This window comes from Papilio xuthus, unplaced genomic scaffold, assembly GCF_000836235.2.
Source record: "Papilio xuthus unplaced genomic scaffold, Pxut_1.1 DF825946.1, whole genome shotgun sequence".
Classification (NCBI taxonomy): Eukaryota; Metazoa; Arthropoda; class Insecta; order Lepidoptera; family Papilionidae; genus Papilio; species Papilio xuthus.
Window position 1 is genome coordinate 7,241,489 of NW_013532703.1, and position 13,642 is coordinate 7,255,130.

General features: G+C 33.7%; 2 protein-coding genes across 3 annotated transcripts in view; one reads left to right on the forward strand and one right to left on the reverse strand.

The window, feature by feature from the left end:
* The first annotated feature begins 3,345 nt into the window (after positions 1–3,345).
* Positions 3,346–13,642, forward strand: part of M7BP (Myosin-7a binding protein) — a 58,296-nt gene continuing 47,999 nt past the window's right edge. For both annotated transcript variants that reach the window (XM_013320862.1, XM_013320861.1), the window contains exon 1: positions 3,346–3,501. The gene's annotated coding sequence lies outside the window, so the exon portion shown is untranslated. The remainder of the gene's footprint in view (positions 3,502–13,642) is intronic.
* On the reverse strand, positions 9,007–11,484 carry LOC106124318 (proteasome subunit beta type-2). The gene is made up of 4 exons (XM_013320866.1): positions 11,270–11,484; positions 10,339–10,532; positions 9,842–10,004; positions 9,007–9,583 (listed from the first exon to the last, which is right to left on the reverse strand). Exons 1-4 carry the CDS (start codon positions 11,373–11,375, stop codon positions 9,429–9,431), a joined length of 618 nt encoding a protein of 205 aa, XP_013176320.1. The 5' UTR covers positions 11,376–11,484; the 3' UTR covers positions 9,007–9,428.

Here is a 13,642-nt window from a genome sequence, read left to right on the forward strand (position 1 = left end):
TTGCGAGTTTAAACACTCTGAACATATTCTCTTACAACATAGGCAAGCAGATTTTTCTTTACAATAAAAAATTACAAATAAAAAAATATATTTTTTACATATACACACATGGACCCACCTACTAATTTTAGACACATCAGTTTATGGCTCTATAATTCCAGTGGCACACATTTTCTGAACTTCACTGACCTTCTCTCAGGAAGGGGGAAACCGTGTATATGTGCACCTACAACAAACAAACAGAATGTGATTTCCTGTCAAGTATAGGAACTGATATGTAAAATGTATTAGAAGTAGGGCACCATTCAATATGATAACCGGAAAGTATAAATCACTGTGGTGCTAAAAACTACACCAAAATACGAAAATATTTAAATGTTTAAATGAGTCTGACGTATGGGAATAACATGAAAATTTTTATTGAATTGTAACTTACCATAATCAGTCCATCTAAAACACAGTTGCATACAGCGTCGTTTTTCACGAAAACACATTTTAATTAAAAACAAAATGAATGAAACAACATTTAACTAAGAATACAAGAACAGAAATAGAAATACGAAAAAACGTAGCGGTTTGATGACACATGAATGTCTCGATGACAGAAATGATGCTTCTTCTCAGCCATGAGATGAAATGATGTTTACGATTATATAAAAGGTGGCGCCACTTTCCATACAAACCGTCGTTCTTCTAAGTTTCCACCCCCTGCGTTACACTGCGCATGCGCGAAGCTCAGACGTGGATTACGTCGGATTTGCCATTACAAATTATAATACCTACAAGAAGTTTTTAATGTTATGATAGAATAAAATAATAAAAAATATTTCTTATAAATAAATCTACACTAAGAGAGAATTTGTTTCTGAGTGGGACACATAGTAAATCAATAAGTCGCCAAAGTTTCATCCGCAGAGAACAAGGGTATAGCCAATTTCGCCATGGTGCCCTCTACGAATTTCAAGGACAACCAGTTTCTATACAAGCGAGTTACGGAGTCCTTTTATTGTTATAGAAAAGAAGGGTTGTCGGACTAACCGTGGGTCAATTTAATCACATAAGCTAACGAGTTTTTATAAATATGTTTCCCGTATTATCACGAGTTATTGTTCCCCTGCTACGATGCGTTAGTACGTTACATATAACAGTTATTTTTTATTTTTTATTTTTTACATCAAATTTTGATTCTAATGCTGGGTTACGATTAGCATGGAAATGAGTCATATAAATTCTGTATTTTTAACGCCTAACAAAATTCACGAGCAAATTTGTAAAACGAAAACTGGACGGAAATAGTAAAGACCGACTTTATTTGACAAATTCTATCATAAAATAAGAGAAACGACACCTTTACATAATTAATATTAATCTACTGTTAGGACTTGGATTAGAATAACCGGCTGTACTTGAGGTTTATCGAGTAGTGTGAGAGCAAATAGCAGTGGGGTCAGGTGATCTGGAACACGATTTTCCACTCAGATCTCTGACTAAAAATCAATGCATTTTAAATGTCTGACTAAAACAAAGATAAGTGGCTAGTTATCATAACTTTTCTTATATAATTCTGTGGCTTATTGTGACGTAAAAAAATTCAAAATTATGATTGTTGTTTAATATCTGAAATTGATGAACATATTTCAAATCCGTGTCGGTTATTTCTCATATTCGTTACGTATCAAGTCGAACGGATTTCCGAAATGAAGCGCCGGAAATTGAAGCCCGTATATCACGGATACAGTTCAGATATGCCTTACTGTGGCAGATTTACTCTAACTCTGGATTTCCACTGACGAAATACACGTACTAACACATGTCATTCTTAAATAAACATAGATAACAAGATAAGAACTCATCAATTTCAAAAAGTTTTTTTTTTAATTTTTAAGGCACAACCCTTCTTATGAATCAAAAAGTTTTATCGCGATTATTCCAGTGGTTTATGGTGTTGTAAATATTTTCTAAGTCTAAGTATGGAAAGATTCCCACAGCAAACATGTCAACTTCTTCCTGAAAGTAAAACTGGTCTAAATTCGCATCGCAAGTGAAACTCGGAAGGGCATGTTGTAGCAATGTTGTCCGCCATGCCGTGCTGTAGGTAAGAACTTGCCCATTTATGTCCACAGCTGAGTATTACGTGAACCAAGAATGCCGGAACTGGATACTTAGTACTGCAAAATATATCCTGATTTAACTGACTCATCATAAGTGAAGATATTTTTGTTTTTCTTTAGAAGATGGCGTGGCTTTTGGTGATAATTTTTCCCACAAATAAATAAGACAACATAAAATATTTAACATACATTTGTTGGGCACACCTGAATCGTAACAAAACAAACTAACGATTTTTTAAGCAATATTATATTAAAAAGTAGTCTTACTCTTTTTTTTAAATGGCGCCAAATGCTCGATATGCCGTGAAAATAGAATTTATTGCATACGATTTGTTCGTTTTTTTTTTAATTACCACGTCGTTCCCCGCGTAGAATTTTTGCGAGTTATGCGCAATTTTATTGCAGGGTGGCACAACGCATGACCTACTTTCGCTTCAACTGAAAATGCTTTAAAAATGACAACACAGCCCGCGTCAGTTAATTAATAGAAAGTAATACTTTGAATATATAATAGTTGGCCATCATTTCTGATGAAGATTATTAATAATAGTTTCCTCTATTAAAAAAACAAAAGAAGTTAAAACGAGATAATGAACCTATTTAAATTCTACAAGCAACATTAATGACTCCGGTATGGTCTTCAGAAATTGTTACAGATTTTCTATGATTCTGTATTATTTCTTATAGCACCACATAAAAGTGACAACGCAGTAATACCGGTCATTTGATCCCCGACCGTCGGCGTCGTCTGAGACGTGTTCAGTTCACCTGCACGTATGTACTTTCCTTTCATTCATCTCTCTAACGTGTAGAGTGACCACATACTACTAAGGCAGTACGGAAAGTAAATAGTGAAAGTATTAAAAAAAACATGCGATTTTATGTTTTACGTGCCAAGTTTTTGATAAGAACACATTTTCACAATCTTTCTCCACAGTTCAGAAGACATTTTTAGTAGTAATATATTGCCGCTTGGTAGTTTCATTCTTAGTATCTAGAACAAACATTTATAAAAATCCTTCCTTAAAATATGTACAACGTATGATATTTATTCCATCATACACAAACAGCGACAACTACAAACGATGGCAAGTATCAAATATTACAAGTATATTAAATATAGAATGTCCGTAAATGTTGTGTGACGTGGTTACAATATAATGAGCGGAGGCTCGTGATAAGAGGCTTCTTGTCATCTGCGCGCGCGCATCGCTCCGTGCGCCCGCGTTTCATCTCGCATACATCCAGTTTCGCAATTTTGTGCGCTAATTAATCACAATAAGGGCGATAATTGAGTGACTTGTTGGTTTTATCGTGATTGTGATAAGGACATTTTTTTCCTTGTGCGTTTACGTGTATAGTTTGCTGATAATTTTTGAACGTAAAATAGGTAAGTTTTTGTTTATTCTATTTTTTACTCTATTATTTATGAACATTTTTACAAGTATAAGAGGAAATTTTTGGATTTCTTTAGCAATGAAAATTAATAAGTACATATATTTATAATATTAAAATTCATCGGAGTTTTTCTTTCTTTCCAAGTGTTAAAGGCGTCTCTGTTAAGATAGTAAATAAATTACAAAACATAAGTGGCATCGGTAAGCTTAGAGCGCCAATAGCCTAGTGGTTAAGGTTACGGATTTCCAATCACGTGGTCGAGAGTTCGAATCCCACAATTCGACTATTATCAAAAACCATAGCCTATAACAAGCCCAGAGGTCACTTGGAATAGTATAAGAAATATAAGTAAATTAACAAAAATATGCTAATATAAAAACAAAATCAGTAGTTAGGTGATGCACGAAAGGTCTTTATCGATATCGTCATCAAAGGAAGACAATGTTTCCTTTTCTCACCGTGTATAAATTATTAAATCATAAAGTAATATGGAGAACTGATCGCCAACCTTCGCTAGTCGGAGAGGCACCTCAAGAAGAAGAAGAAGAAGAAGAAGAAGAAAGCAATTTAGATATGTGCATTCTTACGTTGTATTACTATTGACATTAGCAAACAATCGCTCAGTCAGAAAACATGACAAAATAGCCTTCAAATTAAACGACTTCCTGAGATATTTACACAAAAACTGCAGTTTACTTACTGCGACTGATTGTATGTAAAAAGTTAAAAGTCACAGTAATCCTGAGACAAAACCGAGTCTCTTAGAATAATCTTTAATATCTCTAACATAATTGATAAATTGTTTTACTGGCCTATGACATATCAAGTGTGTCCGATGCTTGTTTGCTTGTGATAAATATTAATGCCGGTTACAAATTATGTATATTTATTGCGAAAATAAAACTTTCATTGATGTTATTTCCATTAACAAGAACAAGATTTTTTTTCCCATAATGCGAACATGTTCAATGTTGCTGTATAATACGATGAATAAATAATACAATATTGTAGATATATTTCCTTTATCTGTATTCTAATTGCAAATTATAATTTAAATATAAGCAATCAAGGTTTTAGAATTACTAATATCTAAGTTCGTCCGCTTTCTCTGCTTTCATCTTACTAATATTATAAATGCGAATGTTTAGATGGATGGATGTTTGTTTGAAGGTATCTCCGGAACGGTTCAATGGATCTCGCTGACATTTAGCACAGATGTAGAACAAAGACTGGTAGAACACATAAGCTACTTATTTTAATACCGCGCGGACGGAATCACAGGCGACAGCTAGTGAATTTATAACAATAAAAAGAAAAAAGCTCCTTATCTTAATCCTAATCCTAAATATTTCCGCCGTCATAATTTAGTATGATACTGTTTTATCATCAACAAAATTTTCACATAATTGAGTCACCGTTGGTTTCTGAGGCCAAATACTCTGTATATTAATACTGTCATCCCTATCATCTTAGACAAGACAGAGATAACAATATGTTTTGAATAGAGATTTTGTTGTCAGAAACCCACGGTTATCTCTAATCAAACACTTAAGTTTTTTTATGAATATTTTACTCAAAGAAGATTTGTTATTAATCATGCATTTATTTTTATAATGCATAAATGTAACTTTACAAAAATATTACTAGGATTACAAAAGAATATTTTATTAATTCACTAGCTGTCGCCTGCTACTTCATCCGCGCGAAATTAAAGAAAAATCTAATTAGTAGCCTATGTGTGCCAAATTCATCAAGAACCATTGAGCCATTCCGATACCTTCAAACATCCATCCATCTAAATATTCACATTTATAATATTAGTAAGATTATTTACGTATGCAAACTCTTTATTTTTTTCAGTAATAACATGTCAATAAAGTACTGTAAATAAAATATTAACCCCAGGAACTGATGTACGTTTTGATGTGACTATAACTTTTTATATTTATAGTACGATTGTCTGTGTGACCGCAACACAGCCTTGTGATTTACTGCATCCATCGATCATATTTACGTAACCTTTATACCATTCTGAAGGATGACTTTTATATAAGAAACGTGACTTTACTGTAAATTAAATAAACTCGTTTTAAGATCTAGCTGTTGCACGCAACTCCGTCCGCGAAGATTAAAAAAAACTTAATCAGTAGTCTATATTAAATGTGTTCTTCCAGAGCCATATGTCATATGTCATTAAGCCAAATTTCAACGAAATCCCTGCAACCATTTTGGATACGTTCTAACAAACATCCATCGATCCATTAATCCAAACATTCGCATTTATAATATTAGTAAGATTAAGAATGCGAAATCATCCAAATTCGGCGAGTTTTAAGACAATTTAGCTTAAAACTTGTTTTCACTAGGATTGATAAAATTAGTAATATTCCTAGTTATAAACAGTTTGTAGGAGAACGTCTACTAAATATTTCGACAAGATACATGCATGCACAATATGTGACTGAGATCAATTGTTACGATGCATATGTAATAGGAAATGCTAAGAACTTTCATACGATACTCTTTGAATGCTAAATATATATAGAATAATCGAGAAAACTTGTTTCTTTACTTGCTACCAATGTTGCCTCTCTAAATTTGCATCTACAAATGTACATTTTGTGTAAATAAATTATTTTGGGATGGTTCAAGAAAGCGATTTTTACTCGTACAATAAAGCTATGTTCATAGAAATGAAATTCTTTTCTTATTAATATCTACGCATCTACAATTTCTAATTTATGAGTTTACTAGCTTACGCCCGCCACTCCGTTCGCGCGCCATAAAAAGAACTTAATTACTCTAGACAAGGTCCTATATCAACGCCAAATTTCATCGAGATCCGTTGAGTCGTTCTGGAGATATTCACACTTTCAAACATTCGCATTCAAATTAAAACTAGATGTCGCCCGCGACTCTGTTGGCGTGAAATTAAAAAAAAACTTAGTAACCTATAAGTTCTTACTGACTATGTTCTATATGTACGCCAACTATCAGCGAGATCTAAGCAGCCGCTCCGGAGATACCTTCAAACAACCATCCATCCATCTAAACATTCGTATTTATAATATTAGTAAGATTAGGAAGAAGTAAGATATAATTTATATCCTTTTATTGATTATGTCGCAGTCAAGAATTCTAAGTATCACTTGACCACGTTGTTTCAGTCACTTACATAACCTAACGAACAACTAAATGCAGTAATTTAACGTGAAAATGTTTACTGGCTAAAGATAATTGCGTCGTGAAATTAAAAAACATTAAAACACTAATCTGTACGAGCAGAATCATTGTTCTCCGCTGAATACTAAACGCCACATCGTTTTGTTATTTTATTTGCTTTTCTATGTAACACGTAACAATTGTCGGTCAGCCATTTTGTTGTAAATAAATGCTAAGATTTTAAACAAGATAAGAAGTACAAGATAGTTTTATTTAATTCGTTTTAATATTTTTGTAGTAGTAGTAACCAAAACATTTTAATTAATTTAAATAAATTCTTAAACGCTGTAAACCTTTTAAATTTTTTTAAACTAGCGGTCTCCCGCGATTTCGTCAGCGTAGAAAAGAAGCCTATAATATTCCCGTGCGTCAGCTACCTTCCCTTCAAAGTCGCATCAAAATCAGTTAACCCGTTCCGGAGATTATCTGGTACAAACGTGCTCTTGCGATAGACATACACACAGACAAAAAAAATCAAAAATTGTTTTTTCATTAACAGTTTCGCAAATAAATTATGTGTACAAAATATGTTTATTTTTCGATAATATACTAACACTCTAATTTTAGTAGTATATGTATAGATTCCAGTGAAACACAAGTATGGAGGTATTATTGGCACCTTTTAGGTGGCATTTCCGTCCTTACATAAAATACAATGTGTTGCCTAATTCATAAAATACAAAGTGCGTTAAGTAAGCAACGTATTATGCGTAGAACGATAAGTTTAACAACTTTAGGAAACTGAAATAGGTTATGCTAATAACAAGTTATTGTTACCATCATTGAGTACTATTAAACCAGTACTGGCTTCTAATGGGTTTTTAAAGATAAAAATATTTTCGTTTTTTGCTAATTAAACGCTGTGTTGCCAACAAAAAAATCTGTGAATTTGAAACTACTGACTTTTATTAGTAAACAAACATGAACCAACATTAACGTTTCTCAATTATTTTCCTTATATAACTTCGTAGGGTTCACGAATGTGCGTACCGCAAAGGATTGGTACAAGTTGCCAGCCTCGGTTTTTCCGTCCAAATATGATATTGGGACCTTCAAAAGTAGAGTGAATTGGCACTTACTAAGCTAGCGCGTACCATCTTTGGACCAAATCTCCACTTCACCAGGTGGGATCGTGGTCAAGCGCTAGCTTATAAAACGTAAAAAAAAGAATGGATCCTTTACGGTGCCCTTATTTGAATAAGTTTCCCTTTAAAGCTATAATCTACCAGCTAAATATATGTGACTGTGGGTTTCTGAAATCAAAATCCCAAAAACATATCTCTGTTTTGTCAAAAATTAAAGACAGGTATGACAAAATCTATTTAGCGTTATTTACATTGATAATTTTATAAACCTTAGCTTAGTATTACTACTTAGGTATAGGTATAGGTCTTATGTACAAGTACATAGTTATGTATTTAGCTTGTGTGTCGTGATGTAATGATAAAGATAAGATCGTGCTCGACACGTTATCATTAAATGACGGCTTGAGGTGAACGTCTGTTTACACTGTTATCATCTCGCTACGTACGTGAAGGTACGTGCAAGACTTACACCAACCTTGAAATCTTCTCACGTTTAATAATTAATACTAGCGGTCGCCCGCGACTTCGTCAGCGCAGAATTAAAAAGCCGAGTACTCTATAATATGCCCGCGTGTATCAGCTATCTTCTCTATCAAGTCCCGAAACAAACACGGCCTTGCAGACAGATGAAAATGAAAAAAAAAATGGTTTTCGTTATCAGCTACGCAAATACATATATCATGTGTATAAAACATGATTTTTTTTTCGATGTTACATACAGACACTTCGATTTATTTATATAGAGGTATAGATTGTTGATTATAGAGATATTACAAATTAGTTTTAAACGTTATTAGTTACAATCCTTTGGCACAAATGGCGCGCTTTTGTAACCAAGTGTCAGATTGATTAGTGAGGGGACATAAACGTTGACATTTTTAATAATGCTAGTGTTGCGCCGATACCCTAGTACAGTGTCGGATTTTCTTCCTAACATTAGTTAGGTATTTACTTAGTGTCCGTTTCCATAGAATTCGCATGCAGTGATACTTACATTAATAAATATTGTTTTCTCTGTTTTGTTTAAGCGAAAATAAGGGATAACGATATGCATTTATGTATGAGTCACTGCAGTGGAGTTGTATAATTAGTGATGTTTATTTAGTTGTTTTAAAAAAGCCAATAAAGATAATCATAGAAAAAAAACTTAAAAGAAAAGTTCATTGAAGTTTACCATCTTACTTTTTTGTATTTAATGAGAAATTTTATCAAACATCTCTCTTCGGCATAACTTTTAATTAGTCTAAAGGCACCTTCATACTTTTAAACTAAATGCATTTATAAATTTCTTTCACGTTAATGAGATACCAAGGAGTTTCACTTTTGAGTTTACGTACCGTGGAGACTGACCGTGTGTTTGCTGAATAAAAATACTTCAACAAGAAACAAGTAAATGGTGACTTAGAAAAAAAACATTGAACATATTTCGTTTAAAGTCTAAAGTCTAATTGGAGCACTCAAATATGAAATTTCTCTTTAAAAAAAAAATGTTTTTATATGCCCAAACATTTCTAGACACCAATAGTAATGTTTAAAAATATTTTCTCACAAGACAAATATGGCCACTGGTGCAACATTTGCTTTAAAACAATATCGTAATATAATCGAGATTTCACTGCAAAGATGCGGAGCAGATAGTGGGCAGTACTTTGACGCCGTCTTTAGTGATGGTCTTCACCTGGAAGTTGGCGAGGTTCATGAACAGTCGCAGTTGAACCTCCCGCACGCAGCACATCAACACCTCGTACGCGTTCTTCTCTGATAAATCTACAATTAATGACAAAATTTAACTTGTCTCTGAAGTAGCAAACACTTCCTAGATGTATGGTTATATAAGAAGCGGGAGAGATGTGCTAGAACTTCGATAAATGGAAATCTAGAAACTCTGTCTTAGCCTTGGTATTGCTTATTTCCTATCATATATAATATACAAAATACAAACAGTCTGATTCTCACTCATGATATAGCATAACATTGGCTGTAGAACTTACCACTATACACAAGTCAGTCGAACTACAAACTCACCAGGTCTGTAGTAATGGTCGAGGATGCCCCAACTAAGGTATCCGCCGAGGCCATGCGCGGCATAGGGCACGCGCAAGCACGCCGCCAAGAAATCCATTGTGTATAGCTGGCACCCGTCCTGATCGTCGTACCCCGCCACCACGATATTCAACATGTTTGGTGTCTACAAGAATATATTACATAGATGTTTAATCTAGACGTCATTACTAAGTTTTATCTTGCTTTCAACAAAAGGGTAATATTAGGAAACTAGAATAGTCAACAGAAATACTTTATTTTGCAAAATTATGCTACAAAATAATTGAATAAGTCATGTGGTTTTACTATTGAGTATTGATAAGCTCTTCATCTTAATACAAGACATATTCTTTACCAAGAAAAAACTAAAGTAAAACACATTCTCTACGGGTGAAGAAAACTTGTATGCAGCGGGGCATCACAACCATCTTTACATGTGTCTCTTCGAATGTAGCCATAAAGTTTCATGTATTACTCACCCCTTTGTGCAACGCTTCTAGCATGTTGGTTCTCGCGAAGTGTGTAACGCAGGCCGTGTTCAATCCGTACTGGTTCTTTAGTCTATACAACTGAGCGTTCTTAGATACGAACTGAGCGAACTGCGTCGTATCCCCCAGGTTACCGTTCAGACCGATCAGTATTCTGTCTGATACTTCATGCAATTTGTTGCTATCTATAAATAATAAGTCTTACTGCATCACATATAATTATAATCACGAAAGATCTTTTTAAAGTTTGACTAGAAATGGTACAGTCTAGGATATTGACGGTCCAAATGAGGATTCCCCTAGCAATCCTAATCTCCAGCTGTTTTAAAAGGAATAAAAGATGGTGTTGCCTTGTTTTTTTCTTTAAGCGAAAGAAAACCGCGGCGTAAAAAACCAGGAAATACAATCATTGTCTTATTATCATCTAAAAGGAGATGAAAAAGTAGTTGCACAGGCCCTTTTTTAAGAATTTCTGTGGATGTTAAGTGAAAATAATTCACATCGTCATCTTCATAATTGTGGGGGGAGACACGTCAGCCGCATAGAGGCTGTGACCTTGCTTAGAGCGTACCATTATCTATAAACTGATAATGTTTTTGTCGTGCTATTTAAAGATATTTGCACAGTAATAGTTTCCAGTAAAAGGTTAATTACTTTGAAGAAACTTATAAGAAATACGTAAAGCAAGTTTTTTTAAAGGAAAAATTTCCCAATATTTTACTATAATTAAAGGAATATTTCAAAGGAAAAGACGTGGTAAGGTTATTTGTAAAAAACAAATGTGAAATAACTATGAAAAACCTTTAGTATTTAAAAATAATATAATAATTAAAATTGTACGGAGAGCCTGATTTTAATAAAACGAGTAGGTAATACTATAAGCAAAAGTTGTCAGTGAAAAATTAAATTAAATATGTCTAACCAGTCTTTAACAATATAACGCTTTGTGCCAATGTTTGGTCAGCAGCGACCATAACAAAGTCCTTGCATTGAATTCCGAGTAGACATTGAAATAAAATTTCCGTCATTTTTCCGACAAACAGTAAATGCAGTAACTTTTCAAGGAATTACAACTAATTAAATACCTCTTAATTAATAAATTAAAATCCAAAAATAGTTAAAAAGGTCATAAAAATAAAATTGACACGTCGACAACGTCAAAGTCTAAACATTTAAATAATCGTTTTGAAATAAAACACAAAATAAAAATAAGTGAATTATTTTGGACGCGAGTCGCATGTTATTATGCACGTATATTATTCGGAAAGATTTAGATGTAATATACAAAAAACCACATACATATATCTCAAGATTTATGTGAAATCTAGAGTTGAAAAAACTTTTTTAAATATTACGGTTAACAATGGTAACAAAAAAGTAAAAAAAAAACAAAATTCAAAATGGCGGACTATGGAACAGAAATAACGTTGTCGACAAGTTATCCAAATCATAGCAAAATATTGACACGGAATAAGTAAACGACATTCTAACATCTAAAGTGATTGCACTACAGATAAAGAGGCCTCCAACTTTTAGTCCATTTAAAGAGAGAGAGTTAAAAAAAACTCAATAAGTAGCCTAAGTGTTCTTCCAGACTATGTTCTACATTTGTGCCAAATTTAGTTAAGCTCCGTTGAGTTGTTCCAAAGATACCTTGTAAGATAGCTGTCGCCCGTGACTCCGTTTTATAAAAAACTCCGCGGAATTAACAAAACATAATTAATTGTGTTTTTCGATTTTCGATTTACATATGTACATTTATCCGACGTTCTTACGGTGACGGAAAACATCGTGATGCAACCTGCACATATCTGAGAAGTCATTCAAAGATATGTGTGAAGTCAACCAACCCGCACTTGGGCAGCGTGGTTGACTATGGCCTAATCACCCTTAACTTAGGGTAGGCTCCGAGCCCCTCGGTGGGGACGTATAGTGAGCTGATGATGATGATGATGATGAATTAATAGTCTACGTGTTCTTACTTTATAATATTAGTAACATTTGTTTACGGCTTGTTGTCAATAGTATGAACTCGGTCGGATGTTCACAACACGCAATCAAAACGTAGTTACCTTTCCGTTGAACATCCAGTTGATGCAATTCCGGAGAGATCTGTCCCATGTCTAAGGAGAGGCAAAACACTATGTTACGTGAGCACTTGTTTTTTTTTTTTACTTTCAATTGAGCTTTGCAGAGCGCATGTTTGTAATGAAAGTTGACGGAACGCGAGCAAACATATACATGATATTTGTAAATTATTAATAATTCATATTATATGTAAATATTTAATTAACTAAGCTTTCAAGATGCTTATATTAGCATCGAGTTCAGTTTTCATTGTTTGTGTTACTAATAATAGAGAAATAATATAAACCTAACCTTTGTATAACATTTTATCACATAACTAGCTATCGCCCGTGACTCCGTCCGCGTGTATTTATTAAAAACTTAATTAGTGTAGCCCACCCATCTATATATATATTTAACATACAACGAGAAAAATGCATATAACCTCACTTCTTTTAGACATTTTTAGTTAGAATCCTTTCGCGCGAATGGCGCGCTTTCATTACAAAGTCAAGTGTCAGATCGATTAGTGAGGGGACATGAACGTCGACATTTTCGTAAGGCTAGTGTTGTGCAAATACACCGGCACAGTGTCGGATTTTCTTCGTAACACTTCTTATTAATTTTATAAATGCCAATGTTTGGATGGATGTTTGTTAGAAGATATCTCCGGAAGAGCTGAACGGATATCGCTGAAATTTGACATGGATGTAAAACATAGTCTGGAAGAACACATAGACCACAAAGATTTTTTTAGCTCCGCCCGGATGGAGTCGCGGGCGACAGCTACTATACTATATTGCCTTTATGAGGTTATCGAAATTTTTAAAGCAATAACGTTAGCGAGTGTTACCTTTTTGTGTCACACCTGTTTTCAATTTAATCAGTGTTATATAAGCGGCATACATTTACTTATTTAACGATCAATTTATTGTTTTTTTAAATTTTCGTTCCGCCGATAATTGCGTAAATAACCTGTCTTGGTACACGTACGCGTACTGTGTCTGCATCTGAAAGTATTTACGAATTATTTCGGTGTTATATAAGATATCGTATCAATGAGACGTGTACCAATTTCATAAGTAACTTTAACGTGATTTTTTTCGTTATTTTTACTGTACAGATAATAGTAATTAAAACAAATGTCACCTCTAAAACTATGTTTCTTAAAATAATTCTCTTGATGAACAATTTTTCACACATAACCTAAAAAAAATCTTATAAAATC